At 40.6% G+C, this 26,869-nt stretch overlaps 1 protein-coding gene across 2 annotated transcripts in view; it reads right to left on the reverse strand.

Moving 5' to 3' along the window:
• LOC130184062 (F-actin-uncapping protein LRRC16A) overlaps window positions 1-26,540 on the reverse strand; it is a 31,407-nt gene extending 4,867 nt beyond the window's left edge. Inside the window, exons 1-34 of one of the 2 annotated variants that reach the window (XM_056399839.1) lie at window positions 26,115-26,540; window positions 23,225-23,322; window positions 19,396-19,446; window positions 13,313-13,372; window positions 12,705-12,826; window positions 12,224-12,321; window positions 12,053-12,123; window positions 11,510-11,583; window positions 11,143-11,218; window positions 10,729-10,817; window positions 10,316-10,410; window positions 9,792-9,878; window positions 9,576-9,679; window positions 9,383-9,460; window positions 9,019-9,095; window positions 8,642-8,746; window positions 8,122-8,191; window positions 7,917-7,998; window positions 7,727-7,826; window positions 7,578-7,632; window positions 7,230-7,402; window positions 6,980-7,048; window positions 6,383-6,476; window positions 6,206-6,304; window positions 5,996-6,124; window positions 5,305-5,427; window positions 5,022-5,197; window positions 4,034-4,121; window positions 3,788-3,949; window positions 3,586-3,643; window positions 2,686-2,939; window positions 2,131-2,246; window positions 1,076-1,568; window positions 158-200 (exon numbers count right to left, since the gene is read on the reverse strand). In XM_056399839.1, the coding sequence (XP_056255814.1) occupies window positions 158-200; window positions 1,076-1,568; window positions 2,131-2,246; window positions 2,686-2,939; window positions 3,586-3,643; window positions 3,788-3,949; window positions 4,034-4,121; window positions 5,022-5,197; window positions 5,305-5,427; window positions 5,996-6,124; window positions 6,206-6,304; window positions 6,383-6,476; window positions 6,980-7,048; window positions 7,230-7,402; window positions 7,578-7,632; window positions 7,727-7,826; window positions 7,917-7,998; window positions 8,122-8,191; window positions 8,642-8,746; window positions 9,019-9,095; window positions 9,383-9,460; window positions 9,576-9,679; window positions 9,792-9,878; window positions 10,316-10,410; window positions 10,729-10,817; window positions 11,143-11,218; window positions 11,510-11,583; window positions 12,053-12,123; window positions 12,224-12,321; window positions 12,705-12,826; window positions 13,313-13,372; window positions 19,396-19,446; window positions 23,225-23,322; window positions 26,115-26,154 (3,709 nt within the window). In that variant the 5' untranslated portion in view covers window positions 26,155-26,540. Of the gene's footprint in view, window positions 1-157; window positions 201-1,075; window positions 1,569-2,130; window positions 2,247-2,685; window positions 2,940-3,585; window positions 3,644-3,787; window positions 3,950-4,033; window positions 4,122-5,021; window positions 5,198-5,304; window positions 5,428-5,995; window positions 6,125-6,205; window positions 6,305-6,382; window positions 6,477-6,979; window positions 7,049-7,229; window positions 7,403-7,577; window positions 7,633-7,726; window positions 7,827-7,916; window positions 7,999-8,121; window positions 8,192-8,641; window positions 8,747-9,018; window positions 9,096-9,382; window positions 9,461-9,575; window positions 9,680-9,791; window positions 9,879-10,315; window positions 10,411-10,728; window positions 10,818-11,142; window positions 11,219-11,509; window positions 11,584-12,052; window positions 12,124-12,223; window positions 12,326-12,704; window positions 12,827-13,312; window positions 13,599-19,395; window positions 19,447-23,224; window positions 23,323-26,114 lie in introns of those variants that run through there. The other variant, XM_056399840.1, reaches the window with a different exon arrangement.
• Window positions 26,541-26,869: the final 329 nt, after the last annotated feature.

The following is a 26,869-nucleotide window of genomic DNA, read 5'->3' on the forward strand; positions in this document are numbered from 1 at the left end:
GGTCTGACCACAAGTCTTATTCTACTATGGACTTAATGAGTGTCATTACTGTTGGTTGTGAACTGTGAACTAATTACTATGGAAATTCTACATACAACTCTTACACTGAGCAATCAAGACACTGGTGCACCGGTAACATGATATTAAAGAAACTCACCTTTGTCCCCATCCACCTTCTCCAACAAGGTTGACGACTCAGACTGAAAACAGAGAGACAGAGAGGTAATGTCACTGAATGTGCGACTTCATGTATTCTACATTACTAGTTATTTAAAACCCCAGTCTTCTAACTGTTTGTTTTCAAGTTCTTTTTAATATGTCGACTATTGAGGGAAGAGAAGGAATGTAACTGAGAAAGAGAGAGATGAGGAATGACAATACATGTACTGTATATACCACAGATACAAGCTTTGTTTTTACACCAGCTTTAAAAGTGTGGAGGTTGTTCTCTCGCTTTTAATTGTGTTTATGTCTCTTCTTGCTCTGTGAATTTTTTCTGAACTTTACACCATGATGAAAAAGGAACTGCAGCACTCATCTCATTTGGGTAACAATGTTTTTTAATTTATCTTTCTAATTGCATCCATATGGGAATTTTAACTTAATTTATTCATTTATTATTCTAATATCCTGCTATGTATAAAGGTATTCCTGTTTTACTACGGTCATTTTATATTTTTACCACCTGTTTTATGTCTCTTTGTAGTTAAGTGATCTCCTTAGGTTTTAGTTTTGCTTTTGTTTTATCTGAGCTCACCAAAGAAAATTCCTGTAAACTCCACTGAAATGACAATAAAGTCTTGAATCTTGAGCTCCTGAATCTAAACCAGCAACTGACACAGTTTTATACTTTATGCTCTTATGGGCAGTGGTCAACAAAAAACAAAACAAGCAGCCTACAGTAATACATATCAAATTGGTGCTTGAAGATGAGGCACAAGAAAGTTCAAGGAATTTGCTTTCTTCCTGCTGTATGTTCTTACACTGGTTTAAAGACATACTAGCATCAATATATTGACTACTGATGGATTTACATCATTAGTATTACATCTCTTGACCCATGGACTCCACCCACCTTCTTTACAGCCATTCTTTCCTGTCTAGCCTTCATCTCAGCTAGAAGGTCCATTCCCATCACAGGAACCCCAATATGGCGGGGTATGTGGGGGTGGTCCTTCTTCTCCACGCTCTCCTTCCTCTCCACATTCTCCCCCTCCTTCTCCTCCTCAGCAGCAGCGGTCGGAAAGGCCTCCACCTCACAATCTGTGTTGTTTGAGGACTGAGCCCTGTGGAGCTCCTGATGGGGCTCCACCTGGGCTGCAGGGGTTTTCACGGGCGGTGTCGGGGATGTGGGTGTCATCTCCTCAGTCACTGGGCTAACAGAGGAAGAGGGTGGAGCAGTGTTGGAGGAGGCAGGTTGCAGTGTAGTGGTGGAGGCGGCTCCGTGGCTCTTCTCTGAGCGGGACGTCCGGGATTTGATGAGGTTAAAGAAACCACTCTTTCTGGACTCACGTTTCTTATCTGCTGATTCCTGCGTGCTGGAGGATGGACCTCTGACAGAGGGAAGTCTGAAGAAGATTAAAAATAAAGCATTTTGTTTCTTTTTATGCTGATGACACACAACTGTATTTCACTTTTTAAAAAAGTGATTTGGGGAGAATATCTATTTCACGGAGTTGTCTATAAGGAAAAGTTTATGCTTTTATGTTGTGTGCAACATCTGAATATTTAAAGGTGCTATTTGTAAGTTTTGCTATTGCTTCATAGCAAATGTTAGCATTAACAGTTGTTTACTTACTAGTCTAGAAGGAATGTTGCGAGTTCAGCATCAAACTTCAATCCTTCACTCACCAAGAACTGTCTCCAGAGGTGGAAAGCAACCTTTTTGTTTTGCATCTTCTTCTATCATTTTTAATTCAGACATGCTAACCAAAGTCACTGTAGCAGCCAGGCTGCCCTGAAGAAGTAGCTGCTCAGAGGGTGTATTATAACCTCTTGTATTGTAAACAAGACTGGTGAGTAAACAGCTGTTAATGCTAACGTTAGCTATGTAACAACAGCAAAATTTACAAATAGCTCCTTGAAATAGCTGCAGAAAACATCAGTTTCAGTTTAAAACAGGACTCTTACTTGAAGCTGAGTTTAATGACTTTCTTAGAGAAAAAGTCATCCAGGCCCTCGTCCAGCTTTCCCATGATGCTGTTCTGCTCCGCCTCGTGTTGCAACGAGCTGCCGGTGGCCTCCCGCTGAAGGACCGGTGGTGGCAATTAAACAGAAGGATTAGAGATGAGACTCATTTACATCTTAGGTGTTTAACTTATTATACTTAATTATAATTAGCATCTTTGTACCACCTTTATCATTAATGTTTTTTAACATTTTTAAGTCTTTTTGTCAATGGTCACATAATAGATTCTTTGGTCCATTACACAGACATTTTTTGACATGCTGGAAAGGTACTGTGCAACATAATACCATAATATGATAGAGTTGTCGTATTTTCTATTTTCAATTTACGAGTTTTGGAAAAAAAAAAAAACATTCTTGACAATAAATTCAACAATAATTCAGTTTTTATTAGCTCTGCCATGACTTCTTTATATTTAGATTATATGGTAAATGTGAAACAAATAAATGTGTGCTGGTGCTGAAAAATTTGGGGATCACTTGCTGACAGAAACCTACAGGTGGTCTGCTGGGTTTTGTCCTCTTCTTGGGTTTCGGTCGTAGTTTGGTTCGATGCTCCAGCGTCTTGTGCTCCACAGGTAGCAGCTCGCCCAGACAGAGAGTCTCTGTGTGCGCGGAGGTCGGGGGAACGGGGAGGTCTCCATGGTAGGTTGACATTCTGTCCGATGGCTGTGAGGGAGGAGGAGGAGGAGGGGGGTCCTCAACATGGATAGGAACCTCCTCCAGAGCTTTGTCCAGGTCAAACTCCATCTCTGTAACAGAAGGCATCAAAACCATGTGAGAAAATCATAAATCAAGATGAGTGTTTAGTGCAGCCTCCTGGTGGAAGCAAGACACACTGATACTAAATACTAAGACTGACCAAAAATCTGACATTTCTAAATTTCTTCTTCTTTAACTATTTATCATCTCCAAACAAGTTTAAGGTAATTTTTTAACATGTTCTTTAAGTAACCACTCACCAGTCTAGTAAATAAAGATAATATATATGTTTGAAATGTTTTGTTTACAAGAACACATGGTAGCAAAATCATGGATATATCACTGATTCTGCAGAAAGTTTCTCTTTTTGAGTTTTAAACAAATAGCAGATACTGTCGCATATAAAAAAGGAGGATTTTTGAAGGATTAAGACATTACTGAACAGATACACAAATACACATTCCTTTAGATATGATGGTGTCAAATAACATGGATGAAATATCATAAAAACTGCCATATCAAAAGTGGCCAGGAAGTAGAATTAGAGCTCTTATCCAGAGCCGACTAACTATAATAAAAATATAATCAGGAAATATCAAGGGCACTGCATATACTTAAAGACATATAGAGAAAAAGGGACTGTGTTTAGTTTAGTACACTGACTTTAGAGACACTAAGATTTTCTGTGTTACTCACCAAATGCCACAGAGACGGGGCGCAGCATCCTGACCAGAATACTCTTCCTCTTGGTCATCTAAAGAAAAAACATCAGATTTTTCTTTTGTTTTATTTTCACATGAACACGTACAAATTCTTGTCACAGTATTTTTACCACCACACGGTACTGCAGTCTTCTCTCAATATCTACAACTCATCACACATATCCATGTTTTCCTACCATGCAGGTGTCCATGTCCTCCAGCCCATGCTGCCGGTCATGGCTTTGTTTCTGCTCCCGATCGTGGTTGTCTGGTTGGAGAACCGTCTCATCCAGGACCTCTGTCTCCATCTGAGGCTCATGACGCAGCAGAGGCTGACCCTTCCTGATTAGGTGGTCAGACTGGAGATGGAGGGGGAAAGGAAGGATGAAAGGACGGAAAGACAAAACAAGAAGAAAAGACAGACAGATGAAGAGGAGACTCACCAGAGTGTGCTGTGATCTGGACAGAGACTCCAGGATCTCATCCACGATACGGTCTGACAGAAATGACGCCATGCTGAGCTTCACTTCACTAGATTACAAGGAAAAACACAAAAGACACAACAAATGCCATTTACTTTTCACAGAGGTCTTCAAGCAGATCCACTGCCTGGAACCAGGACTCAGAGCCAGTCTTGACTTTGTAGTCTCACACTGTTCTGAGTCTAGTCAAATCTGTCACTGCAAGTTTTGAAAAACCATGTGTATGTGTTTAAGAGCTTGGCCTTACAGCTCCAAGCTAACCAGGTGTTAACTGTTATACATCTGTTATAATCTAAGAACCAGAGGATCAGCTTTATCATAGTTAATTGAATAGATTGATTTTAACGTTCCATCTGCTTTTCCCAATCATCATTGATCTTTAAAATGTGACAGAAAGAAATCAACAAAAATTTTGTTTTGACAACTTTTTCTCCACCAAGTTCTGTTACAAAATGTCTTTTGTGGGTTTGTCCATCTATTAGATAATCATCAGCTACTTAACTAACCATGCCTATTTTTATTTATTTATTACTTTTATTTCACCAGGAAGTCCCACTGAGATAAAAAAATCTTTTTTTACAAGAAAAGACCTGGCCAAGACAGTAGCTGTACAAACTCACAACATATTGAAATATAACATCAAGTACGACACATACGACATGATACAAAAATTTACAACAATAAACAGCAAGAATCATCACATTTCTGTATTTAGTTTCTATAATGAGAATCAGCACAGGGACGTCACAGAAGATCAGTTTGTCATGGAAACACATGACAGATATATTTATCACCTTGAAATCTCACCAGCTGCAGTAACACGGCTAAATACTGGACTGTAAATATCACTCATGGACTTCTTTTCTTATCAAAAAGGCAAAAGGCAAAAGCTTACAAATAAATCAAAGACTTGATCAGACACGCGCTTAAGAAACTTGAACAGTCAGACCTGATCTTGTTGATGATGTCGACCCCGGACTGCTCCAGCAGTGTGGTGGTGACGAAGCTGCGGGGAATGGTCATCCGCCCTGCCCCAGCCCTCAGCAGCTCCTGACGAAGGCTGCTCCTCTTCATCACAAGAGGACACAAACCCTCAGCAGCGTCCACCATGGAGACCAGCATTGTCTGTGGGAGGAGGACCCGGCTCAGTTTAAGCCTCACACTGTTTAAACTCTGCAGCAGTTACTATGTATTAAAAGCAGCTTGAAGCTTCTGTGTGTTTAGTTCAGCACCTGTAGCTGTTCCTCCATCACCCTGGCAACCTCTCCAGCCATCGACTCCAGCTTGTCCTGAATGGCTCCGACGCAAGCACCCCTGGCCCCGCCGCTCCTCAGGTGGTACAGGTTGGGGAGCAGCTGGAGTGATTGAGACAGAGCTTGACTTAAATCTGTTTTTTTTGTTGTTTTTTTTTCATCAAAGGAAACTGTTGACTTCTGAATCCAGAAAATCTAATACAAAAATAATTTTATTATTGTCATATTTAACATGCAGACTGCTCAAGTTCTGCTTTAATTTTTAAACTTTCAGCCTGGCCCTTACAGCCTGTAACCCAAACTGTGCAGAGGAGAAACTGCAGTGACTTAGTTGCTGTCCCTGCTGCTTGCCAGGTTCAATCTCCAACTAGTTAAAATCCTTTTGATGTTGGGTCGTGACATGAATTAAATTGAGATCACACAGAACAGTGTCACAGAACAGGCTGTCTCATAACTTCACAGGAAGAACATGTTGGGGAAAACAGCTCCAAGCACCTTGGAAGCAACAACCAGGCAATTTACTGTTTAATGATAGATAATTCAAGCTAGCTGCCCTGCTAACCTATTCATTAACTCTGTTCCCCTCGTGCACACCATATGTCGGCCAAATGTGTCTCTTGACATTTTCAGTTGAAGGGAGCAGAGACCACAGTTTAAGAGATCTTCTTACCGTCTTGGAGTTCCTGGCGTCCTTCATGAGGTTTTCTGCCACCTTCATGTCCTCCAAAACCAAGCTGTTCTCTGTGAACCTCAGAGAGTTCAGGTGATCCTGCACCTTCACGCACATCATGTCCATCATCTACAAAAAGGGGACAGAGAGCTCAGTGGTCAGTGTCCGATACTAACTAAAGAATGTGAGAATCCTTGTTGCTGTTCCTGCCTGTTGTGTGGTGGTGGTGACTATTCCCTGCTGAAGCCTGTACGCCTGCTCCTGCAGGTATTTACGTGTCTCATGGTTCCTGAGCAGGTACTGCTCCATCTGCAACACAAAACAATAATCTTACACAATGAAGACTTTTTAGAAAGCATCAACAATCTACATAAAGCTGAATGTAACCTTTAGTAAGGCGTCCTCTGTCTTCTCGGGGTTCGCCTTCAGTGCCTGAGCAGCGTCCATGATGGGAACAGGCATGAAACGAATGGTGTAGTTCCTGATGTGGAGACAAATTAAACATTTTCAAACGTTTTTTCACACTACTCCAAAATCTTGGAGTAATCTTTGATTAGGATTCGTGTTTCGAACCCCAAGTGAAGAAAGTTGTGCAGTCATGTTTTTATCATTTGAGAATTATAGCCAAGGTGAAGTCTTTTATTTCAGCCACAAACCTGGGGATGCTTTTATTTCCTCCCACCTCAACTACTGCAACTCCCAGTATACCTGTCTCAGTCATAAATCAATCCACCACCTACATTTAGTTCAGGTCTTAGCATCTCATCAATCATCAATGGCGGCCGTTTATTTTATTCAGGATTGATTTTGTAAATTCTTTTAATTACATTCAAGTACAGGCTTGGGTTGGCCCCTCCGTTTATTTCTGAGCTTTTCTGAGAAGAAATTTGCTGTACAAACAAATAAATAAAGTATTATTATTAATAATATTATTACTATTAAAACGCTATCTCAGGGCTTAAAACATGACAACTTCATACTCACTTCTCCAGAGCAGCAGCGACGTCCTGTAGACCCTGCGGGCTGATGCTGTTTCTGTCCCACACCACTGTCCTGCACAGACACACATATGGAGGAGAAAGAAACAACTTTTTAATAAAACAATCCTTTCACTGATTTCTGTGGTAGAAGGCTCAAACATTCATTTGCATTTTTGGTTATTGACATTTTAACAGTTTTCAGATTTGATCTCCTCTATAATTAATTTCAAACAGGAACTTGTTTCCTTGCTCACCTGAGTTTGGTGTTGATCTGCAGGGCTTTGGCAAGCATCTTGGCTCCCATGTCTCCCATGGAGTTCCCACTGATGTCCAGTTTGGTCAGAGAGGTGTTGCTGCCCAGAGCGTTGAGGACGATGGAGAGGTCGGCTTTCAGCTTGGAATCAGCCAATGAGAGTGAGGTCAGCGGCTGCAGAGGAGGAAAAGAGTGAAATGATTTTACAGGCAGGTCGTTTATTGGACTAATTAATGCTTCAGTTTGAAATAAAGGCCATAATAAATGTAATACAGAGAAGAAGAGATTGGATTTAATTCGGAGAAACACATAAAAAAAGTTTTAATTGATGCTGAAAAGTTTCACTCACGGATTCCTCCTCTTGAATCATGTGAACCATGGTGTCCAGGACCGGAGCCACATTTCTGCAGGAAAATGAGTACACAATTAAAATGCAAAATGCATGTAGTCATTCAGGAAGAATGTGCTGACAATAATTTCTGAAAATTCTTCACCCACTTGGATTTGATGTTGTTGAAGTTCTTGCCCAGCGACAGGTGTCTGATGGATCGGTTCTTTGCCAGCCAGACCAGCAGAGTGGTTAGATCCATGTCCAAACCTGAGCAATGCATCACAGAGACATACACAGGTCATGATTAGAGTCAGTGCAGCGTCATCACAAAAGTTTCAAGTCCAAAAACGTCCTCACTGTTATCTGAAATGTCCAAACTGGAAATGTTGGGGATTTCAGCGATACAGCCCTCCAGGATCTGGGAGCCTCCTGAACGCAGCTGAGAGCAAAACCAGGTCAGTTTCTTTAAATCTTTCTCACTTTAGACTGACGTAATACCCTTTCAAACAGAGTGCGAGTGTGTTTAAACATTGTGTTTCTATAAGGTTCTTGTCAGTTTTACCTCACAGCAGCTGAGATCCAGAGACACGTCACTGAGGTTTGGGTTGCAGCCGAGCCCCAACAACAAGGCCCTGCACGCAGGGAAAAAAAAAAAAAATCACAAACAACAACTTACAGACATCAGATATTAAGTCAACGACCCTCAGCCTCTGATGATTTACTCCTGTGTGACTGAAAGTTGACACAGTATGGAGAAACCAGATAGAAACTCTTCCTCTTAATTCCAAGGGACCGACAACAGATGTTTACTATGGCTTTCCTTCCAAAAATCTTTTGCTGTCAAATTCTTAGAAATATCTACTTGTGACATTCAGCCAACCGTACACGAAGGGGAAACAGATGCTGTGTTAGATGCAGAGACAATAGATAAGAGCCAGTAATCCATCACACTGACTCTTTGTCTGATTGTGTTTTGGAACTGAGGGGTTCACTGCCATTCATTGCCACCAGTTGGGAAACCTTTATGTTGTTTTAGTGCTGTGCGCCTTGTTATGAATAAGATCTTGGTGATGTTTCCTTACTTCAGAGCCTCCAGCGGCAGCCTGGTTCCTGACAGACTGACTGAGCTCAGAGCCTGAGCACAACTGAAGAACTGCTTGAAGGACGAAGGGATTTCTTTACACTTCCTGTGTGAGTGTGAGCAGAGACGTGTTAATATCAACACAGTAAGAGCACAGACTACGTTTAACTGACTGGACGCTACACTCACAAAAAACAACGCAGAATTTGTAGGAAAAGTAATCTGTCCTGACTTGATCACTGATGGATCAATAATATTTTCTCCAAAGCTAATTACTCTTCTAATCAGTAGTCTAGTCAGTTTATAGATAGCATCTGTCATAATGTTGGATACTGTTTATCTGTTGTCAGAGAGTCAAGTGTAAGTTTAACATCTTGCCTGTGAGAGAAGACGGTCTTTGACATGTTGAGGACAGAGAGATGCTTCAAAGATCCTCTGAGCAGAGACGCACAAACCTAAAAAACAAAAAACTGAGCTTTAGCAAAAGAGGCTGAAACTGCACAAAAAACTCGGATTCAGTTACTTTTACTTTCCAGTTTAGCTTTTTCTTACAGTAAAAATGGATAATTTTGAAAGCTTTTGTTTGGTCTTTGTTAAATTTTACTCTTTGATTCAACCACTCAAAGTCGTATAAGTGTGTCTGTTTGTGTGTGTGTGTGTGTGTGTGTGTGTGTGTGTGTTGTGTGTGTGTGTGTGTGTGTGTGTGTTTGTGTGTGTGTGTGTGTGTGTGAGCTGCTTTTACCTGCTCCAGAGAGCAGTCACTGTTGGACAGATCCAGAGCCTCCAGACAGTTTGAGTGACTCAGGAAGCTGTGCAAATTCTGTGAGGAAAAAAAAAAACTGATGCTTGAGCCATGTCCATCTTTAGTTTAAGCTTTACGAATCTGTGGAACTGTGGAGTTGAGGCTGGACATGAGAGAAGGAGTGGCTGCGTACCGGTAGGTCATCGCCTCTGAGCGAGTTCCCCGACAGGTCGAGGTGTGTGAGGGTAGAGGCGACAGCCGGGTTGGCGCAGAGAGCGTGACAGAGGCTGTTCACACCTGCAAAAAAAAATTACAAACATATTCTCCTGGAAAAACTGATTCAGGATGATGATAATGATGATGATGATGATGATATGCTGCTACAGCTGTTTCTTTACTGTGTGTTCACCTTTAGGAGACATGGAGGTCCTGCAGAGGTTCAGGTGCTTCAGGCCCATGGGCAGCTTGGTGAGTTGAGCGCTCAGAGCGGCAGCACCTGCAGAAAGCAACATTTAGTCACTAAAGGTATTAGACTCTATAGAGCTCAAGGTTTCCAACACGGCCACCAGAGGGCGCATGACTTCATATGAGAACATCTGTAAGACTGAACACCGTTTCAGAAAGACATGTTTTCAACCACTGGAGATGATTTTTATGAAGATTCTTCAACACAAAAAGGGGCAGTAGAGGAAAAATTACAACATTAAGTCAATGGTAATGTAGTAAAGTGGATGTGGATTTTGCATAACGTAGCAGAAACAATAATAAATAAAATCAATCAATCTAAAGTCCAATGTCTGATCAAGAAACTTTCAGGAAACCAAGATAACCCACGTTTGCATGCCAAACCTTGTCTACACAATAAAGCAGTGTGTTTGTGTGCGTGTGTGTTTGTGTGTGTGTGTGTTTGTGTGTGTGTGTATGTATTTTAACCTTTGTCCTCCAGTGAGTTGTTGCTCAGGTTGAGTGTGTGTAGCGTGGAGGCGGGGTTTTGTGACAGAGCGCTGGCCAGTTTCTGAGCAAAATCACTGAAGAAGACAAATAGCAGATATCGCAATATCACACCGAGCGTTCAGTTTTACTGAGTGTGTTACGTTCTCACACTTTCAACATCACACATACTCAACAGGCGACAAACCTAAACTCAATCTGCAATAATGGACTTTGAGTCCTGGTAGAAAAAAAGTTTATTCACTCTTATTTAAGAGTCAGATAAAAAAAAAAACAAAACAAAAAAAAAAACATTTTTTAATGCACCAATCAGCTAACAAGGAAAATTCAACTGGGAGGATTTGAACATGTACAAAAGACGACATGGACATCAGGTCTCTCATTAGACCTCTGACCTTTTGAGTCCAGCGTTTTCCAGCACCAGCTCCTCCAGCCGGCTGGACCGAGCCACCACTCTGAGGATCTGGTCGCAAACATCTGTCGACTAGACGGCAGAAACACACAACACATGCCTTTAATTTAATTTCACTTCAGTGAGATCAACAGGACGCATAAATAGAATTAACTTAATAAATATCGTGTTGCAAGTGATTTCTGTTTGTTTTTTTGACTGGAATATAGTCTTATGTTAATTAAAGAAGCAGAGAAAGATCATTTTCCACACATGGGCACAAAAGTCTTTTCATAAGAAATTGTCTCTACTGCACCTTTTATCTATTTCTAAATAAAAACCAGACAGTCAGGTGTACAGGTGTTTGACTCAGTGGTGCAGTGGGATTTCTGGGTAAAACTGAACTGTGCGTTTTTACCAGTTTGTAGTCTTTGGTGGAGAGTTTGGTGAACCACTGGTTGTACTCCAGAGCTGCTATGATTGCCAACAAATCCCTGCAAGGAAAAATAAAAATAAAAACACAGGTGTCAGCCTCTTTGGAGTGATAATAAGAATAAACTTTATTCAGGTTGCTATGTGATGTCCAAAACAAATAAAAATAAAACAATGAACAGTCATAAAAAAACATGAATAAAATGTACTGCATTGTTAAATCTATAAAAACAAACAAACAAAAAAAAAAACATATCACATATTTCATATTTGATCAAAATCTTGAAATCCATGAACAAAGTCACACATACTCAATACAAGATGAAACCAAAGGTGTTGAGTAGTGAACTTACCTGTTTTCCAGGTGAACAAAGTCCTGCAGGTTGAGCTCTCTGGTGTCCTGAGTCAGATAGATGGTGTCCACGTCCTGAAGGAGATGAAGACAACAGGTGAGACAGACAGAAAAGCAAAGAGGGGAAAAAGCTTCATAAGGGTGCGTTCAGGTACAACACAAAATGGTAGATTGGAAAAGACAAAAGACAGATGAGAGTCCAACTTCAACTTGTGGATCAGAGGAAGAGAAGATCTGATTTAAAAGTCATTAAAAACAGAAGAAGAAAAGGTGAATGAAAGAGTTGATGAAGAATACAATGAAGAAACACATGAGGAAGAAACAAAGATAAAACAAAAACTAAGGGAAAGAAAAACAAACATATATTTAGCAGAGAAAGAAGAAGCAGCAGAAAAAAAGCAGAAGAATAAACACCTGAGGTCAGAAACAGCAAAAACTGTATAACAAGACAACAAAGCAGCAGATCGAAAAACAGGAAGAAGATGAAGATGAGAATAAACTGGAAACAAGAGAAAAAAAGCAGAAGAATAATAACAGCACCGACCCATTGGACCTCCTCTCTGTATGGCAGACCCAGGTAATCACACACACACCAGTACTGATGAGAGAAACCCCCTGAAATTAAGAGTCACATGACAACAACTTTTAAGCCTTTAAACACAGACGCTTTCAACATGTGACTGGATCTATCTTCAACATTTTGAGGCTAATTTACCACAAGGCCCCAGGTCAGCGGAGCCCTGGTCGTCCCAGAGGGCCTGAAGGGCTGCTGTCCTCTCCGGAGGCTTCAAGCTCATCTTCCTCATCACCTTTCTTCCTTACAGAGAGAGGGACAGAAGGAGGAAGAGGAAGGAGGATGAAGGATGAGAGAGAAAAGGAAATATTAACCTCTATATTTACCTCTAAACTTCATGAATCCAGCAGTAAAGTATCTTCCAAAGACAAAGACAGCAACCCACTTGATCCCAGACAGAGGGAGGAGAAGCCATTGACATGACAACTCTGAGTGTAATTTACATTTAAGGAGCTCTTCGTAAGCAACTCACTGACAGTGTGAGGAGTTTCTATTTTCCTTTCTTTCCAGCTCTCTGAGGTGCACCTCTTTGTTCCCATCCTCTCAGTCTCAACATCCCTATTTACACATCTCACAACCCCGATCATCTTGTAGCTTTAAGTGCTGGTTGTGTGGTACCTACACAGGTGAACCCACGGGGCAGATCCGATGCAGACAGCTGCCGATGTGAGCGATCACCTCGTCCGCTTCCTCCACCGAGGCCAGCCGGAGGCTCCATGGACCGCGCTCGTGCTCCAGCACCAACTGCAGGGGGCGACGCACAAAGGAGCAAAAATACAGATATTCCATGGTGTTAGAATATTTCCATCAGACTGAGCAGGTAAGTGCAGGTGAAACTAATGATCCTTCCTGATCACCATAAAGGAAACAAGGAAAAGACTGTGTCAAGAGACTGAACCTTGACACAACTGAAACAGACTTCATGAGATGAGGTTCAAATTATCAGTAAGATAAGTTAGATGATTCCTGGTACAATACACAGTTTGTTTGTGTGTGTATCGAAAAGAAATGTGACAACTCCAAAACATTTAACTCTTAACTTCACTTAACTCAGCCTTTAATTCCTTCCTTACTCTTGCTGAACTGTAGGCAGTGTTGACAGACATCAGTGATTGTGTTATCTGTAAGTGTGTATGTGCGTATATAACCTTTAAGCTGCGGTCCATCCAGGTGTGGCCAGGTGTGTGTGTAATATCCTAATAATGCATAAATAAATATTTGTGTGTGTACCTGAGTGGGCTTGTTGCTGCTGATCCCCTGGATATCCAGGTAGCTGAAGGACTGTTCAACCTGAAACAAGCAGGAACAGACAGATAATGAAATTCATTAACATTTCAAGTTAATCTTGTATTTCAACATCTTAGTCACAGAGGCATTACAAGGTCAACATGTTCTTTCTTTTCTTTTCTTTTTTTAATTTTGGTTCGACAAATCACAAATAAAAGTTATTTGTCCCAAAGGAGAACTTGCTTTCCACAATGTGAACACTTCTCAGGGACAAACTGGTTGATTCTCCTCCTAAGAACGATTTTCCAAGGAAATGTTTACCAGACACAGACAGTATCTGAGCAAATTCTTTCTTTAAAGGTCTGATATTGTATATAAATAGATTTCCATGTCTTCTTTGATTATAAATCAAGTCTAGGTTCTTTATTTATACTGTGAAAGTATCAAAGTGCTCCGTCCACAGAGAAATGGACACAGCCTGTATTCAGAAACTGAGCTTTATCTTCTTATGGATCAACACTTCAGGAAAAGTGTAAAATATGGGACCTTTAACTGGATGCAGAGAGATTTCAGGTATGTATGTATACATGACTAAACTGTCTTTTAATGTATGTTGTTGTGGTTGTTTTATTCCATAATAAACATTATGATACACTTTCAAAAACTAACACTGACATGTTAATTCAGACGCTGAGTTTGAGCAAAGTGGAGAGAAAAAAGAAAACTTGAGTGAGATAGAAAAACATGCGACAGACGTCCCGCTGTAGTCTGGATCCGAGCCCACAAAGCACCAACTGTGTTTCAGAACAACAACTGAATTTAACCCATTAGTGCTTGTTAGCAGATCTCATTAGCACACTTGCTAAAGTATGTAAGTGCCCCCCATCCACATACTTTTGGTTTAGCTGCTTTTCCAGGTTTGGCCTCCTTTGTACTTCAAGCTCCAGCATACAATAATGTTTTAGATTATAGTGTGCTTCCAACTTTGCGGCAACATTTTTGGGAAGGCCTTTTCCTGTTTGAACATAACAATGACCCTGAGGACAAAGCCAGGTCCACTTAGAGCCAGAGCCTTGACCTCAGCCACAACCAACGGCTCTCGGATGATCTGGAACGCCAACTATGAGCCAGACCTCATAACCCAGCATCAGTGTTGGACCTGAATAGTGCTCCTATGGCAGAATGGGAGAAAATCTCTGCAGCCTGGTTCAGAAATCAGGTGTAAAGCCTGAAACCAGATGAGTGGAGGCTGCTATAGCAACAGATTCATGCACATGTCTTTGGAATGAGCTGCTCAACTATCACATATGGGAGGAATGCTCAGCTGTCCACATACTTCTGGCCATGTAGTGTGTCAAGCTGAGCATTAGCGCCTTTGCTAGATGAGCCAAACATTTTTTTAGGTCAACTAAGCCGAGTCTCATCGTGCTCCGACTTGTTTTGGGGTTAAAGACAAGATTGTGTCACAATAACCTCTTTCTCAACAGACAGAAAGCTTCGGTGAGTGGATCTGCATCATACATGGTGTGTACAAGGTGTGCACATGCAACTGCAAAGCCTGTGCAGTCTGAATGATTTTTATTGAGAGATATATACTGATATTAAGCAGGGTTATTCCAAGAACCTGAATAAATACAAGGGAGAGGAAAAACATCACAGAGACAATAGGAATGTAAAAAAACACAATCTCGAAATCGTCTGTAGAACAAATGTCTGGAGCAGAGTCAGACCCAACCTCACACACATTTCCCTGTGAATCCAGAGAGAGAGAGAGAGAGAGAGAGAGAGAGAGAGAGAGAGAGAGAGAGAGAAAGTAAAAATAATAGTGGATTCTGAACTCGCTGCCAAAAGAGACTGAATGAGAGAGAGAAAGAGAGAGAGAGAGAGAGAGAGAGAGAGACAGAGAGAGACTACAAAAGTGGAAGGAAGAGAAGAGAGAGGGAGGGGGTAAATATAACTCACTGCCTGAAAGAGAGACAGGAAGATTTGAAAAAGAGAAAATGAATAAGAAATGTAGAGAGTGGATTACTGACAGAGAGTGAAACAGAAAGAGAGGAAGAGAGGGGAAGAGGGAGTGAAGGGGCGAGGGGCATAAAGGAACAGTGCCCCCCTCCCTTTCCTTGCCAGCTGTTAAATTCCTCCATTGTCTTTTTTTTCACCCTCTGCTGCCTCTCTGTGCTGGGACAGTACACACTGAGGAACAAACCAGCCTCTGTTTCACTCTCTCAGACACACACACACACACACACACACACACACACACACACACACACACACACACACACACACACACACACACACACACACTTAGAAAAACCACTGGCCCGCTCTGGAACAACAGATCAGGGGTCAGCCGGCAGAAGCAGTTCAGCAGATTTTATTCAGAGGTTATCTACGTTTCATTTGTGAGTGTTGCTGTTTTTGAGCTGTAATACATCATCTGACAATTTTTAAATATTCTGTAAGAGGCCTCCACAGTGTTGACAGGAAAGTTTTTTTAACACCTGACTGTGCAGACAGAACTCAGAGACCTGAATAAGAAGCAGAGAAAGTTTTTTCAAAATAAACTCTAATATTTCAATTAATCTTAGACTTACATATATAACATTTATTTGTTCAGGTAATCTCATTGTGATCAAGGAATATTTTGCAAGGTAGTACTGCAGAAACAAGGAAAAACAAACATGGCCAGACATAACAAAAGCACATATAACATAATTTTACCCTGCAGGGCTGAAAACTGCACAGCATGTGACAGCGTGGAAATGATTTATCATCAACTGTATCTGAATTGTATCAGATGATGGTTCATAGTGCAATAGATTCTCTTTTACTCTGTTTTTACTGATGATGTGAAAAACGTCCTGGACTTTTTTGTAATAGAGTGCCGCAGGAATGAGTCCTAAAACCCGGAAATCAGTTTGCATTTTAGCACTTCCGGTTCCCTTGTCCCTAACTCTGGGTCTTTTTCTCTGTCTGTGGTTAACACAAGCTCAAGACGTAATCACACTGAACATGAAAACCAATGTTCTCACCAGTCCTTTACAGCCTCATTGTGTTTATACTCACGCTTTTGCAAACTATTACTAACTTTGAAAGAGGAAAAGCTTTTATAGAAGAGGTCAGAACGCAATCAAACTAAAAGTTGAAGTTTAGTGGTGATGACGTTGAAGTCAAGTGACCGTGGTGTCGTTCGTTTATAACCTAACAATAGCTTTTTACTTCACAAAAGTGATGTACATTTGTGAAGATTATCCAGCTGTAAATATCATAAACTTTTGTTCGCCACAGTGCTTTTGTTGTTGTTGCAGTAATTCAAAACACATGTAAAAATCCCACTGGCTTTTTGTTGAGAGAATACTCTATTTCTCAGGGACTGAAGCAATTCAAGGTTTGTATATGATCAGTGTATCAAGTGTATGATCAGTAAATGTCTTTGGTAATCTATTTATTTTACTAACTTCACATTATGATTTCTGTGTATGTATTTCTGTATATTCTCTGTATGAGCAGACTCCCAGTTTCACTCTGAATCAGACTTTCCCACTTATTTATATGCTGCCTGACCTGATTCACACACTCTTCAGTAAGAAGAAAAAAAAAACAAAACAAAACAAAAAAAATGGATGGTTACCAGAGAGCCATTAAAATAGAGGCTGAGAAAAAGGAAAAAGTCGAAGTGTCGGTTCACTTCTCTTCTAAATAATAAAAGTCTCTGATGAACCATTAAGCAGTTTATGAAGCTTAAAACTGAGAAGTTCACGGGTTCACGCTCTAAATATGAAATGGTTTCTGTGATTTATAATCTGAGGTATTTGTATTTTTAACTTAAGTTTGCTCTTCTATGACTTGAAAATCTAGACAGACCAGGGTTATTGTCTTGAGAAAAAGCGTGTACTAACTGTACTAGTGTACTAGTGGTTACTGACTATCCCTGGAAAGTGTTTTTAATTTTCACTGTTACGTAATTTTTATGACATTTGTCACTTTCTTACATAAGGACACTCTTTATAGAATTAAAAAAAACATTTTGTGTTTACATTTTTACTGTTTCCAGTATGTGTTTATCTCTGTCTCTCTCTCGCCCTCCAGGTTGAACTTTTCTTCCTCTCGCTGTTTTCCTTTCCCACAGGCTGTGTTCTCACAGCTGCATTGTGGGTAAAACTATCAAATGTCTCCATATGGTGGGACCTGTTCTCATCTGGGTAGAGAGAGTATGAGTGAGAGAGAGGGAAGGGGAAGAGAGACTTCAATATAAAGCCAGATAAACAGAGAACTAAGAAGAAGTAGAGGAAGAAAGAAATGAAGACACAGCACTAACGTGGGTTTACAGAGTGCATTGAACAGATAGTAGGTTAAAAAGCTAAATATGTTCAAATTACAGTGAACACACAGACAAGTTTATTTTACCTAAAACCCACATAAACTGTTGTGCTGCTGGGAATGGAGCGACAAACGTGGATTAATCCGTTGCTGAAAATATTCCCCACCAAATGTCTTTGGCAAATGTTACTCAAACAGGGGGAAATGGTGACGAGTTGTTTTAAGAAACTATATATTTTCGAGTCGCTTTAAAGGTTTAGATTTTCAATAGGAACCAGGCTTGAAGCTGAGTGCCTCAGGTAGGCAGGTCAGAAAGTACTGAGAGATAGATTAACACCTTGGTTTTCATGGGAAATTTTTCATAGTAAGAAAAATACAGAATACTGCCATCCCTATACTTTAACAACCCAGTGACTCCAGACTCCAGTTGAGCAGAGTCATGTTGAGTGTACATGAAAACCAGTCAGTAAAGTTTTTGGAGTGACTGAATATTATTATATTTTATATATTATATTGTTGTTGCACTTATGATGAATTACAGATTAATTATTTTTTTAAATGGGCTATATTAAAGATTTCTCTTCCGCCAAACGTGGTGAAAGATGCTTGAGAAGAACGTTGGCCATTGCTGCGTTTACAAGACAAGAGGTTATAAAAGGTCATGGTACATCTTCAGGGCAGGCTGGAGGCTACAGTGACTATGTCATTATGGGAAAGTGACAAGAGAGGCCGGGGCTAGCTGGTTAGCATGCTAACTTCAATTGAAGAAAAGACGTGATAGAGACAATAGTTAATATTGGTTTTACTTTCCACCACTGGAACCAGCTCTTGGTGAGTAAAGTAATGAAGTTTGATGCTGATATTGCAATGTTTCCACTAGACTGGTAAATAAACAGCTGCTCATGCTAACTTTGGCTATATAGCAATCGCAAAACTTACAAATAGCTCCTTTAACAAGACAAAGAGTCTGCAACCATGCTAGCAGCTCTGTGAGGCTGTAGCAGTGCTTTGAGCTAACATTTGAGCTATAATTTCCATGTTCACCATTGTTGTTTAGCATATTAGCATGCTAACATTAGCACAAAGCACAAAGCTGAGGCTTGTGGGAGTCATATCTGTCTTGCATTGCATTGTGAAACTCATGGTGGCGCTAGAGAAAAGGTTTTTACCAAAGTCATCCTCTGCGGGTCATGAATGTCTTCAATATTACAATATTTCACAGCAATCCATCAAGTAGTCATAGAGATATTTCAGTCTGGACTGAAGTGGTGGACTGACATTGCCATCCCAAGAACCCTGCGGTTAGCCTGGCTAAAAATCAAAACCTAACTCCCTTACTTCTACCTGTGTTTGGATTATAGAGAGTTTAAGTGTCTGAAACGTGTCCACACTTGTTGTGGCCTCTGTTAATGTGGAATTAAAACAAGGCAAAAAGAGAGAAAAAAAACAAACAAAAAAAAACCAAAACAGCTTGACTCTGGAGGAACAAGCAGCAGCGTGTCCATGACCAAATAAGAAACATTCCCAAAGAGAAGGAAGAGGAGGAGCAGGAGGATGGCAGGGAAGAGGAGAGGAATAAAGGAAGGGGATGATATAAGTGATGATAAATTAGATACGAATGAGAAAGAAACAGGAAAACTGGAGGATTGGTCTCTGCACCAATGTCACCACAAACACACACACACACACACACACACACACACACACACACACACACACACACACACACACACACACACACACACACACACAGATTTACAAACCTTGGAAGGGACCCGAGCTGTCAGCAGATATGCTCGATGTGATGCCAAGGCCTGAGAACAGAGACAGATTGGTCAGACAGACAGAGGGAGATTCTCACTAAATAATGTCAATAAACATCTATAAGATCCAACTGAGATCAAGTTCACCAAGATCAAGAAATAAATAATAATAAAAAAAATCAAATTACACTTAAAGGCAGTTTGATCAGAAGAAAACAAAAGTGAAAATTAAACATGAAAATAAAGTTAAATGAATAGAAATCTGCTTATTTTCAGTCCAATTATGTCAGAGCAGATGTTTTCCTCCTGACCTTTCGTGTAGTTTCTGTCTATTTCCACTTGTCTAGAAGCTGGCAGAGGCCTTGGCCTCTGGAGAGCGTTTTTCAGTGAGTGGGATAATAATATATATTATCTTTCACCACGTGTTGAACTTCTGTCCTGGCAGAGAGTGAGTGCACATTATGGCCGCTCGCTCAGCCAATGCCAGTATGTTTCTGACAAAATTAGTAACTTATTTTCGTCATGAGCTTGTGAGATGTTTGTGGTCTCAGTTATGGAAACAGTGTAAGATAAATGGTCTTTGTTGTCACATTTACACTGAAATGAAATTATCAAAGGTAGAGACAAAACAAAAGGGATGGAGGGAGAGTGAAAAGCAATCGACAGGAGGCTGAGCCAGCTCTGGTATATGTATGTCATCAGTTTCGCAGAGGTCACTCCAGGTCACATCTGCTCAAGGTCAGAGAACAGCCAATAAGATATGTGCTCCTCTCTGACTGACAAGACTCTCAGGCAATGGTGGGTGTGACATTAACCTGCCTGAGGTGGGGCTGTGTCAGGAGACAGTCTGAGCAACCTGTCTCAGTTTTCTAAAGTCTGGAAACAACCCGGTTCAGGTGTTGTGCAGACGTAGGTCCACGAGTCCACATAGGCAGACCGGATAATAGAAAACAGATAACAGTGAGAGCTATGGACCGTGTTGCACTGCTAGCAGCATTTGGTATGTAATAATGATACAGAAGGCCATGAATTGAAGAATTAAAGGAAGAGGTCAATATAAAGCAGGGCGGCATGTTAAACCACTGTCTGCATGAAACCTGTGCAACTGTCACTGCTGTCAAACATAATCTTTTGGCAGAAACACTACAAGATCAGCCATTACAAGCCATGTGGCTGTGTTTACCAGGATGTTGATTATAGCCCAGATACTGGATGTTTGTGACCGATTGATATTGGATGATAGTAATTTTTTAACATAACCAAACAATCTTCATATGGATCCCTTAGATTCGTTTGTTTTAAATAACTGATATGCTCTGAGCAGGACATTTTACAGTTGAAAAATAAACATGTCAGAGGTCTCTGGTGGACAAACTATGAAATGGTGACACTGTTTCTGGTTCAGGAAGCCATCAGTATTTAACTTTCATTTATACAAACACAAACAAATCAGCCTGACACATTATCGTGAAACATTTAGCACGTTTCACCTCATTTCATGAAATTATAGCATAGGCTTCTAATCTGCTGATCTAAAACTGTGGAATTTGTTGTGTGTGTACGCCCCAGTGTGTGTGTGTGTGTGTGTGTGTGTGTGTGTGTGTGTGTGTGTGTGTGTGTGTGTGTGTGTGTGTGTGTGTGTGTGTGTGTGTCTCGACACCCTGTGGCTGTGGGTTGCTTTGGGTTGCTTCAGTCAAGTCCTGACAGGAGCTGCAGTCACATTCTGGTATGTGGTCAAAGGCAAAGAAATATGTTCTAAAAAATGTGTGTGTGATGTTTTTCTGAGCTGAGGGGGGCAAGAAGGTTGAGTGAGCTATAACCAGAAGGTCACAGGTTTGAGTCATGATCTCCACAAGTCTTCAATATTCACTCAGTGAGAGTTGAGGTGATTTCACATACCTGCAGATACTGTACATGAAACCAGATATCATACCACAGTAACACCCACTTTCTTTATCTTAGTATCTCTGCACTGAGTCCTGTATCTTTTAACAATTAATATAAGAGTTACATTTATGTTGCACTATATGTGCAACACTGTCATATGATTATAAACATTATTATATTATTCATTTATAATTTGAAACATGAGTAGTCAGGTGATCAGAGTTTCTGATTTAGCTCTTACTGAATATGCCTGTAATGTCTTAAATGAACAAACCAAAGATTCATGGTTGGGGCTGGGCTCTTTTATTCTGACTGAGGGAAATCCTAATGATGTGCTTTCAACTTTGTGCCAACTGTTTGGGGAAGGTCTTTCCTGTTCCAACATGGCAGCGCCACAGTGCACAAAACCAGCTCCATAAAGAAATGTTTTTCCAAGTTTGATGTGGAAGACCTTGACAGGACTGCAAAGAGACCATCAAACACCTTTGAGATGAATTGTCAATCAATCAATCAATCAATCAATCAATCAATCAATCAATCAATCAATCAATCAATCACTTAATCAAGGCCTCGTTGCGCAACATCATTGTCGGACGTCACTAATGCTCTTGTGGCTGAACTGGAGCTAATCCCTGCAGCCAGGAAAACCTTATTTGTAGTATTCATCACTTATTTCTTAAATGCATTGTAGGTGTGAACAAGAATTGGTTAGGAAAGCTGTGAACTATTTTTGCACAAATAGCCTAGACTATTAAAGAGAAAATACTACACCAATAAATGCAGTGAAGACAAAGTATAAAATATTCATATTACAATATATATATATAATATATTTTATGTTTCTAGGTTTGTAGGATGGATTGATACGAAATATGCAAGTACTGTTACAAAAAAAAAAAAATCACAAATGAGACCTCGACCATGTTCTGTTATCTTGATGAGCGAACAAAGAAGCAAGACAGTGAGAAAGCGAATTCCATTTTCAGTTTGCTCAGTACATGTTTAAAGCGTTGTATCTGTGGAGCTGCAGAGGAAAACAGGGAAGCACTGGTCTGACAGACACTGACCATCAGATCATGACTCAGAGCAGCAGCTCCTCTCAGACTCAGCTACCGTAGCCGCAGTCATTCAAAATATTTAACAACCACATGCAGTCGACCGAGAACTCAGTGCTCAGCTCCACAAAAGTCACAGGAAATGCATCAGAACCACGAGAGACCAGTCGACTATGGTGTCACTGAACAGGAAGTCCTTCGAACAGACGTGTTTATCATGCACAGCGGATCTTTTCTGAGCTTTAGATGTGACACATCACCCCCCTAAATATATTTAGATTCACCATTTTAGTGCTTCCTCTACTGACAATGGAAATTCATTGTCCAACCATGCCGTTTTGTGAATGCAGTGGATGGTCATATATGTAAGTGCATGTACCAGGTAAAATATCTTGATGTGTGAACAGAGTAGCCTTGTGCTCATTCTGTTATTTACCTTGCTAATGTTGAGACTGAGGACAAATCACTGCTGCAGTTTAAAACTTGTCTCATTGGAGTATATTCTTAACGTCTAATAAACTTTAACTTCCCATTACACATCCTCTCACCTCTACCTGTGGCAACAAGCACCACACTAATGCAGCCTCTTGGATTTTTTTAACCTTTTGCAAGCAATAAAATGATTCATTTGTGTAATGAATCAACCGGCCCGGGGAAGCCGGGCACATGAATGGGCACAACATGAATGCACAATTTGCATTTGTATTTGTGTTGTGCATTTTGCATTGTGTTGACATGTCTGGGCCACTCTACAGAACAATAGCCCAGACATGACAAATTTAAAGACTGAAAACCAAACAAAAAGGACAAAATATTGAGTCCATGTGTAATGAAATTTGCACTGTAGCTATAGCATATAGAATACAAACTGGACAGTTGTCACTTACCAGAACTCTGTTCTCCACTTTGTCACCTTTGACCTCCAGCTGGACTTTGCGCCTCAGGGTCAGCTTCACCCTCCGACCCACTGCCTCCCGCACACTCTCTGCAGCAGACAACGACAACAACACCTGACAATTAACACCACAACAGCTGGAAGATTCAAATTACAACTAATTACAAAACGCACAGAGAGGGTTCAGATAGGAGATTTCATTTGTTTTCAGTCCCATTTCAGTCCTGTTCAACATTCCTGCAGCACTCAGCTAGTTGAGCTCTTGAAATAGAGCTGGTCACCACACCTCTTATTCTGGCAAAGGGGGTAATTAAAGTGGAAATATTGTGGTGTTTCATGGTGCCTTCAAATTGGGTCATGTTTACTGTGTTCATCAATATGAGTCCACATAAATAACCCTCTGTGTTCACACAGTGTCATAAGAGGATTTTTCTCTGAGTTTGCAACTTGTAACATACTCTGTTGTTTTTCAGTATGTTTAAGCTCAGGGAGGTTAGGTTTTTCTACTTCCTTCTCTTCCTTGGCCTGGTGTTAAACACAAAAATCATTTAGTCGTTGAATTTTGTTTTAATTTTAAAACTGGTTCTTGCGTAACGTCAACGGTGAACTCGATTCGGACAAATTCAGGGAGTGTGGTTTAAAAAAAGCTGATTTTACTTGTGTGTGTAAAATCACATGTCAAAGGAACCCACTGCTGTTCTTTACATTAACTATCTTTATATCACCATCTGAGCCAGCTGTGGCTCCTCAGTCGTTTGACATAAAACTGTAAAGTCTCTATATTACATTAGTCTAAATGTAGTGTGACAAGTATAGTCTACTGTCTATAGCGTATCTTACATTTTACAACCTCTGGTGTTATAGGGGATATTCTTCCATTTCAAGCAAAAATGAAAAAAAAAACATTAAAGATTATGTATTTCTGCTGCATTCATTTGGTTCTGTCTACTCTGGGCAATAGTTCTGGCCGAGTATGGTGAAACATCGCTGTTGCAGTGGTGGGAAAATCCAGGGACAGATGGAGAAAGAGGGGGAGGGTGAAGAAGTAAGATTAAGTAACAGACAGAGTGAGAGAGGGAGAAGAGTGAGAGGAAGAGAGAAAGAAAGTGAGACATCAAGATAAAGGAAGAGGTAAAATGAGGGTAAGGTAGAGACAAGTGTGTGTGCATGGCAAACAGAGAGTGTTAATGAGTATGAGAGCAAGTGCCTGCCTCCATGACATCATGCTGTCCCCCTCCTCTCTGCCCAGACACATAATAAGGTCATGGGGAGGATGAAAACATTACAGCATGAAGCAGCGTGGAGGCTAATCAAAAACACGTGGACTTCTCCTTCGTTCCAAATCACTCATATAAAACCAAGGAGCTACCAGCTGAACTGGGTGACAAACTCACTTTGCTTTGGCATTAAACTGGCATTAGTGTGAGCTGTGTCTATAGCCCTTTTTTTTTTTTATATTTCACCATCCAAATTCAAATGCAATCATCCTCACTTTTTATTACCAGCACAGCCTCTGTCCACAATAAGGACAAACTCTCATACCCTCTTCTTCTTTTAGTTTTAATTTGCTGATTATGAGCAGCATCAGGTCAGTCTGTCCTATGAAAGCCAGCAGCAGGAACTGACAACAAAAAGCCCTATTCATCAGTCAGTCCAGTGACATACAGTATGAGATTGGACTGCCGGCACCATAACAGAAAGCATGGGGCCTGTGAGTCAGCCTCACCACCCAGTGCTGGGTTTGCTTTTGATTCCTAATGACAGTCCAACTAAAAGTACTTTTCTTTCAGCTTTAGGGAGTTTTTACACACGTATATTACCTTGCTGCAATTACCTACTGTTGTTATTTATACATTCTGGTCTATCAAAATACTCACATAACAAGACATTGGACATTGGCGGAAATATCAGCCTCCAAATGTCAAGCTCCAACAAGCCTTATCTAACCAAGACAGCTCAGATATTCAAAACCCTGACTGCATCAGTGCCATGTTTAAAGTCAACATTTTAGGCTACTTTCTACAGCAAAACTTCAGAGATTTACAGTTTTTTCCCCCCCCTCTTTCTTTTTGACACTCAGTCATCCAGGCAGTCTGTGTTGATAATATCTCACAATCCAAAGGAATTTCACAGGACACACCCCTCTCCCAAAGCCTTCTCTCTCCCCCACTTCAGATAAGGAAGTGGCAGAGGAGAAACTCTCAGGTAGCCAGCCTGGCCCTAGGGGCATGAAAATTAACAAGTGACTGAAATGCAAGTAGAAAAATATTGAACACTGTGATTGTTCCACTGTTAAATAAAGCCTTAAACTCACTCTTATATCCCTGTAATAGTGAGGAGCGTGTACCTGTGGTAGTTTATGCACATAGTTTATTGGAATTAGTGGTAGTTTTTACCTTCTGTGGAGTCACTTCTACAATAATCCAATGAGAAGTTCTGTTGTTTCAGCAGTGATGTGTGATGACTTTATGGTCTTTTAACCTCAATATTATCGTCATTTATTGTTTATGTTTATTGTCATATGGTGAATAGTATGTTTGTAAAATAAATATGAGCACTATTGTGATATTCCTAAAGTGGCTTGCAGTGATTTAATAGAGTTTGGAGTAACTTAATCATGCCGTAAAGCATTTTTATGTCTGTGATATTCCTTTAGTGTTTGAATAAGCTTACTATCAAGTTTTCAGTCACTTAATGGTCTATGGCTAATTGCAACTACAGGATGTTACCTGAGATACAAAAGTTTAACTAACTTGTTAACTTTATTATTACACGCTTAGTTGGTTTAAATGTTTAGAGCACCTACTGCAACTCAACTGTATGAGTCGGCTAGCTAACCACCTCACCGACAGTTAACTGTTAGCTAACTAACGTTAACTTACCGAACAGTTCGTTAGGAATGTCCTTTTTTTCCTCCGACATTTCTTCTGCCGAGGTAAACACCGAAGTGGAGTCCGGAGGTGAGGACAGGAGAGGCGGGTAAACCCCACAAGAAAAAGCGACTGGAGAGGGAGCTCCAGCCGGAGGAAGCGACTTCAACTACGGTAAAAGTGTAGTCCCGCTGTCTTCAGTTAATGTTGGTTACCTGTCGACACCCAGCGTACCTAACTGTTACTGTCTGCATCCATTCCTCCCTGTATACTCACACACACACACACACGCACACACACGTTACTTCTGCATTACACCGGTTGGAGGTGACAGGAGGGATGAAGACCTTGATTAACGTTGGTTTCAGGATGAGACATTGATCTAAAGGTGGAGATAGTCGGCGTATATGACAACAAATCACACAAGCACATTTCCTCTCTCTCTCTCTCACACACACACACACACACACACACACACACACACACACACACACACACACACACACATTTCAGTGATCCCTCCTTCACTTCAGTTGTCCTAAAGAAAAGTTTTCTTTGTTTGTGCCATTAAAAATGGGAGAACTGTGACACCTAGTGGCCATTCGTCCGCATAGCAACTTACTGTATTTTCTCCCATCTTTGTACATTTACTCTGTAAAGTACTCTGCTAGTACAGTCTTTTACTTTACTTGATGTGCTACTTCACACTTTTACTTCACTACATTTTCGAGAGAAATACTGTATATTAACAGCTATACTTAATTACT

The sequence above is a fragment of the Seriola aureovittata genome, chromosome 16, assembly GCF_021018895.1.
Source record: "Seriola aureovittata isolate HTS-2021-v1 ecotype China chromosome 16, ASM2101889v1, whole genome shotgun sequence".
Lineage (NCBI taxonomy): Eukaryota > Metazoa > Chordata > Actinopteri > Carangiformes > Carangidae > Seriola > Seriola aureovittata.